This window comes from Zerene cesonia, chromosome 2 (genome assembly GCF_012273895.1).
Source record: "Zerene cesonia ecotype Mississippi chromosome 2, Zerene_cesonia_1.1, whole genome shotgun sequence".
NCBI classification, from domain to species: Eukaryota; Metazoa; Arthropoda; class Insecta; order Lepidoptera; family Pieridae; genus Zerene; species Zerene cesonia.
In genome coordinates, this window is record NC_052103.1 from 4,653,121 (window position 1) to 4,660,547 (window position 7,427).

General features: G+C 33.5%; 1 protein-coding gene across 1 annotated transcript in view; it reads right to left on the reverse strand.

Moving 5' to 3' along the window:
- LOC119832944 (phosphatidylinositol transfer protein alpha isoform) overlaps positions 1–7,427 on the reverse strand; it is a 22,298-nt gene that overhangs the window by 2,985 nt on the left and 11,886 nt on the right. Inside the window, exons 5-7 of the mRNA XM_038356778.1 lie at positions 7,095–7,172; positions 502–732; positions 86–144 (exon numbers count right to left, since the gene is read on the reverse strand). Of these exons, the coding sequence (XP_038212706.1) occupies positions 86–144; positions 502–732; positions 7,095–7,172 (368 nt within the window). The remainder of the gene's footprint in view (positions 1–85; positions 145–501; positions 733–7,094; positions 7,173–7,427) is intronic.

Sequence of the window (7,427 nt, forward strand, 5' to 3'; positions counted from 1 at the left end):
AAGGTAATATTTAGGGTCTTGAAGAATGAAAAATATTAAAGTATCATTTGAAGTAATGATAACAGACATAAGATTACAAACTTACCTATGGAAGATAGTGAACAACCGCCGCTCCGACTTTTGGATCACATTCTCAACTTTGCTCTGAAAGAAAATGCGATAAAATTTTATTAAACTCCCTCATATAAATTTATACTCTCATTCTAATATTATAAGAAGAAAGAAGAAAACTTCAGCATAAACAGCTGATCAGATCTCTATGAAATTTGGTACAGATTTAAGTAAATTTTTTGTTCTTAATTTGAATCTGGTTCTGAAATGTTAAAGCTCAAATACATATCCACAAGCATAGCCTATACAATATTGTGGCACAATACTGTTTCAATTTTTCATAGCTGGATGTCCCACTGCCAGCGTTATTTCTCGACCTACCCGCACCCAAACGTAAATACATACATGAGCTCCCACACCCCACCCCACCGCACGCGAGTCCGCACTCACCTGCAGACCGAACCACTTGAACTCGGCGGTGACCAGCTTGTAGCACGTCATGACTGGCTTCACCTCGCTCTTCCAGTTGGGCCCGACGAGCGGTCCGCGGCCCGTCTTGCTCGACTTGAACTTGGTCGGGTCCGTCTCCGGCTTGTAGTCCGCCGGCGACATGGGATCGTTCGCGATATCGATGTTGACGACTTCGCGCGTTTTAAGCTTCTCCGGCGGCAGTTCGTGGACCTGGAATCATGACGTATAACCAGATATGAATTCATCATCATCAGCCCATACATGTTCCCACTGCTGGGACACAGGCCTCCTATGAGGGTTCAGGCCATAATCCACCACGCTGGCCAAGTGCGGGTTGGCAGATGTCGCATGTCGTCGAACTTTTGATTCTTGGACATGCCGGTTTCCTCACGATGTTTTCCTTCACCGTTTTAAGCAGTGGTGATGTTATCCACATTTGCAGATAAATTGAAAAATCAATCAATTTATTTCCTGCACGCTCGCCCGGTCTCGAACCCCGACTTATTTATTTTGAAGTCCAAGGTTCTCACCACTGAGCCACCACTGCTTAACCAGATATGAATTATCTGAATCTTATGGAAACATGGGCATGAATATGTTAATTATATTATTTACTCCTAAACTTTTGATGATATTGCTGTATAATTATGGGAATAAGTCGTAATTCATCATTCCTATTGTATATAATATGAATATGTTTTTAAAACGATACTTAGTTAATGTAAAAAAATAATGAATTTGTTACGTCGATTTCAAGGTCATGGTAAAGTGTTCCTCATTGGTCAATGGAAATTTTTATTGTATTATTAACAACCAGATTTGACGTGTCACCCTGATCGGTTAGTAAAAAATACATAATAAATTTTATGATGGCCATAACTTGTGTACTTATATTTTATTTAGGTTCATGTATCAACAACGCACGTCGGTTGTGAAAGGATTTCTGATTTGAGTCATTTTGTAAACGATTGCTTAATATTTTAAATCGCGAATGATCATTCGAAGTGTAAAACTATAACATCATAATGTTAATATTTGAAACACAAGTTATGCAATCATCTTTGGTTCTAGGTTACGTTTTGCGATATTCTTACTTCTATAAATGTAATAAAAGTGTTACTACATAAAACAAAGTCGCTTTCCCCATCTGTGTCTCTATCCTTAGATCTTTAAAATTACGCAACAGATTTTGATGGGATTTTTTTAATAGATAGAGTGGTTCAGGAGAAAAGTTTATTTGTATAATAAAATAGAAAAAAAAGGAGGGGAAAGGGGTTTTACTCCGAATTTAACGCGTGCGAAGCCGCGGGCAAAAGCTATTATTATGTGTAGCTTGAATTTTTTTGAGTTTGTTTAAGCTCTCAGCATAAACTAGATTAGATTTGATTTGCTATTCGGAGAAAAATGTTACGGCAGTTTGCAATATTATTATATTTAATCAATCGTATATGTTGTTAGTGATTTTTTTTTAACTGAAACAAACCGAGCGGGTCGCAGCCTTGCGACCAAGTGCATGACGTCATAGTGTGAACAGTTGTCAGGTGTAATCGTATTTGTTATAATTAAAAGACTTGTCGATTATATAAAGCTTTGTTCCACATCTTGCGGTTGTCATTTTCAGACTATCCAATGTGGAAATGTTATAAATTGCAAAATACGAAAACAAGTTTCTATCAAAAAGGAAATGCTCGATTCTAGAACTAATGAACTTTATTACATTATACAAGTTATAAGATGTAAGTGATGACGTCATTGATGACAAATACGTAAGTAAATAAGAAGTCAAAAAACACTATATGACTACAACTGTAGTAGGTAGTAAATTAAAAATAATTTTAATTCCATGGATCTACGAAATACGCGTATGCATGTCTTTCCAAGTGGTTATTTTCCCGCTAAATTATACTAATACCGTAACCTAAACACAAACACATCGCTATTACCAGGTGTATGACTAATAGAATCTTTTTTAAGAAAAGTTGGCAATTCTGATGATAATTTTCTTATAGTTCGGTTCATTTCATTTATGCCTAGCTTTTTACACGTGAATATTTTTGTAAACAAACAACTACCTACAACGTAAAGGTTACCTGATATGATTTCACGTTTTACATGTTCTTATCATAGATTAATAGATTTTACATTAGTCTATTGCCTCTCATTGAAACAAGGCGCGCTGGGAAGTTAGAATATTTACATTCAATTGAATATTTTTATCACGTAGTTTAATTAATCACGAGTTTACGTTATTTTATTTCCCATACAAGCGAATTAAATACATGGGCGCATGCATGTGTGTAAAATTTTAATAGAATTCAGATTTAGTATAATTACTGTGAAAAGCTTAAATGCATACATAATATTCATACGATACCAGTATGCTAATTTGCCTCATCCCCAAATAACGAATTGTCTACTACTAAACAAGACCTTCTATTTTATATACCATGTCAGTATGTAGTTTTATTGCAGTCGTATCTAGATTGACAAAAACGTGTAGAAACAAGTATAAACGTAGTAGGTACACGAACGTCGAGTTTACGGAAGTTAGACCTTCGCTCCCAAGATCCGACGACGCGTTTCAAGGCATTTAGCATCATTACTACCATTTACTATGTTACGTAATTGATTTAATTACTCCTTATGGTAAAATACTTTGGCACGCGATATTTCTGTTTTTGTACGACTTTATTTGTTGGAGTGAGTTCAAGATAACAATAATATAAAACATGTATATAATAATTTTATTCAAATAGCGTTAGTAATAGATAGATTATTGTTATCTATCAAGTGTAACATACAATCTGAAATGCCTACATGAACCATGCCATACTACGAACGCGGTACGATAGTTAAAAGATCACCATGTCTTATGATTTTTAGTGTTGTTTCTACATATGATAGAGCAAATTATATCTTGGCAATAATGGGGTTGAAATAGAACAAATAGATCACCTTTGAAGCATTTCTAACACGCATTTGCTATATTGGAAGTTATATTTTAGATTTATCTTTATCAACTATCGTTTGATACTGAATAAATCATCTCCGACTCGTTGTGGTATTTAAGACCACTTAACCTATGCATTTTTGGGTTAATTTGCTCTTAATGTTGTCAATTTTGTTCAATATGCCATTGATGGACCGCCTGACTCCCACTCAAGTTTAGCTGTTTACTTTTGCGCTATATTATTAAACTTTAAATTTACGACCGTCCGAGGAAACACAAGCTACTTATATACTTCTTAAGAAAACTGAAGAGTTTGTTTGTTTCTTTGAATGCACTAATCCCAGGAATTACTGGATCCTATTTCCAAAATTCTATCACTGGTGAAAATGGAGGCAGTGATAGTACGTGTACGACATCTTAGCGCGTTTTTTAGGACATTAAGCTACTCAATTTTAATTTCAATTTTTAGTGGATATAGTAGCGTGTTTTATGATAGCACAAAATGAGTAAAAATCACGTTTAAATGTCGAAAAAGTAAGAAACAGGCATTTCAATACATAGTATAAAACAAAATCGCTTCCTCTGTCCTTATGTCCCTATGTATGGTTAAATCTTTAAAACTACGCAACGGATTTTGATGGGTTTCTTTTAATATATAGAGTGATTCAATGAAAATGAATGGAAGGATTATGTTACACACATATGACATCTGTGAAACTACTCCGAATTAACGCGACCCGCGGGCAAAAGCTAGTATTTATATATTTAAATTTGTAGAAAAAATAAATTAAAACTCTCTTTGCTGACTTTTTTTTTGTTTTGAAATCCAGCCGATTCTAACGATTAACAATTTTTATGCAATCTAGCGGAATCTAGCACTGTTTTATTATTTCAATAATTATTTGCTATTTCCCCGAGAGGTGGCAGCACTAAAGTGATCCCCAAGTGCTATAGGCTTTATATGTACTACGCTGGTCCGTAGGAGGGTCGTTAGTGTTAGTAGTTAGTTAGTATAGCAAGATTAGTTTAATATGCAACATTTTGCGTTACATAAGTACAGTTAAATGAAATATATATTTAAATTAGGTTTTTTCTAACCTTCAGGAACAGAGTATCATATTATTTCTCTTGGCAACGCGTACGGAAACAAAAAATATTCATATTTGTCGTGTAACCTGCGTAATAATAACAGTTGAACTATTATAGTAAGAAACAACGACGTCAGTTCAAATGTTAATTTTGTAACATTTATGCTTAACAATAGGTAAAATAAGCAATAGATTTATATGCGTAATAATATTCATTAATAGCGTCATAAATAAGGTTATTATTAGCATCTTTTTTATATGAAACTTTATCACTTGCGTTGCCACACGATACTTTATAGATATAATATATTATCACATAATATTCAATTAGGTGTAATTTTATGCCATTTGAGTGCATATATATATGAGTATCAATATGAAGAATAAACAAAAAATAATATTAAACTAGACAGCGTTCGAACAGGTAATTAAATGAAACGTGAAGACAGATTTTTTTTTGCTGTGGTTACTATATAGTACTTTCTTATATAAAATACTAGATGTTCGTCCCACCCCCGCCCGGATATCAAGATTCCTGTTTTATCCCAATGGAGCCTTTAATCGTGATAAAAAGTATCCTATCACCCAAGTCAGCTTATACCGTGTCTGTATACGAAATTTCATCAAAATCCGTTTTTTACTTTCAGCGTGATTGACGGACAAACATTAAAACAAAAAAACTTCCACATTTATAATATTAGTGTGAAACTTTTAAGTATTGCCTCAGTCTTCTACAGAGTAAACATAAAAAAAATATTTTATACTGGAGATCTTAATCCGGTTTATCAGATAAACACATGAAATTATTGTATTGTCACCGACACTTGATAAGGACAAAGTTTGAATTAAATCCATACGATTAAAAGTCAAAATCGAGTCCAAACAAGTCGGTCACATACTTACTAGCATACAAACATACAGGTGAAGCTAATGAAAGAGTGTCAAAAATGATGTTAAGCACAATTTTTAATTTTATGTCGAGGGTTATCACAATTTGAACCCTTAAGATGCATCAGGTAATTGAATAAAACGTGATGTGTTTACAACTGTCGTTTCGATCACGTACCAGTTGTTTCATGTTTGGTTTAATATGACGGAGATGGTGATGTTATCACTAGCGAGTTTCGTACACTACACCTTATCAAAGGATTCACAAGTAATCACCGAGTTTTTAAACGATACGCGGTATCAACTGATCGTAGATGCCTCTTGACCTTGTTGCAAGATGTAATCGGAGAACCGAGAACAAATCACTATAATCATATATTAATTACTAGCTGTTCGCCACGGCTTCGCCCATGGTACATATATAGCCTGAGTAAAGTTGTAGCTTGCGTGAAAACCTTACAAACATACAAAAATTGGCTCTTCATAATATGTGTGTAGATAAAGAGGGAAGATTTAATTATTTTTATTCATCCCGGTCAGAACACGGACGATCCAGGGAAGAGCGGAGAGTCATATAAGGCCCCAGTTATGTTTTTAAAATAACTTTCAAACATAAACAGCCATAAAACTTTTTCAAGGGAAACAACCGTGAGTCGACAATTAGCCGAAGTTTTAGCAGTAACAGTGCATGCTCTCCAACGAAATGGGTCAAGCTTCCGACCAGGTTTTATAGAATTTTCACAGCTGGATTAAAAGGTATGACGATTACGTTATTGCGTCTGAATTTGATATGCATTTAGACTAGGTACCGGATTGTTTTCAATGACCATTCCAGTTTTATCGCAAATTCCAAATCAAAAATGTGTGTGTGATTATATTTCAGTAAACAAGTTGGTTATGAAGAAAATATAATTAAAAACCAAAATTATACCTTTCTCATCCTAAATATGAACAAACATTTTTTTCATTAACACTGATTGCTTAAACAATTCGTAATAAACAAAAAGATTATCCTTCCCACATTACGTATATTTTCTTTTAAATCAGATATCACGGCAAACCGGTCCGTGTTAAATCCGTTTGCTACTTTCCTATTTTTCCTTAATAATAAAAATACAATCAACTTTTACTTAAATTCAACGAAAACCTTGAATACGGAACAGTAGTGACTATATCTTATCAAAACTTTTTATCGTCTGCATAATATCAAATTATCTTTACGACGAGACTTTAATAGTGTATGAAAAAACAATTACATGTAATTTTTGTTTTTCTCATATAACGTTTGTAGGTTCAATTTTAAATTGACATAATTCGTGAATTAAACGAAAATAACTAGTAAAAATATTAATATAAGTAGTAAGGAAATAGCTGATTATAATAATTATTTCGTTTAAATCGTGTTTCCGGTTTTTTTTTTTTTATTTTTATAACACTTACCGTATCTTTCTTCTTTACAAAACATATGTATTCATAGTCTTACAACTTACGATTTTTTCATCTACCCTATTTGTTGTTAAGTTTTTTTATGTAAAACAAGAGCTTATGTAAAAAGGTAGGTATGAAAAGACTTAGGCGAGATCATAATTTAAGACTTCTATTTAAATTCCATATTATAAAATTAAAATGTATGGTATATTACTTACATTGTATTGGTCACCGGCGTCAGGTAAATGCAGGGACTCTATGCAGATAACAAAGTTCTCCTTCATGTATCCGGGATTCTGAAAAGAATTTTACTGTATTATTCGAGATGAGAGAACACTCCCGCTTCATTGGAGAGTCGAGGGCTCGAGGCTCGACTAGCACAGTATATCAATTGAAATCTTCCTATTAATAGACCTTATTCAAATCACGTATCTATTCGTAACGGTGAAGAAAATGTCGAGATAACATTTTTATAGAACAATATACCTAGTCTTGCCATAAATATTGTAATAAAGAAAAAAGAAAATTGTTAACTGCAAATAACATTTATT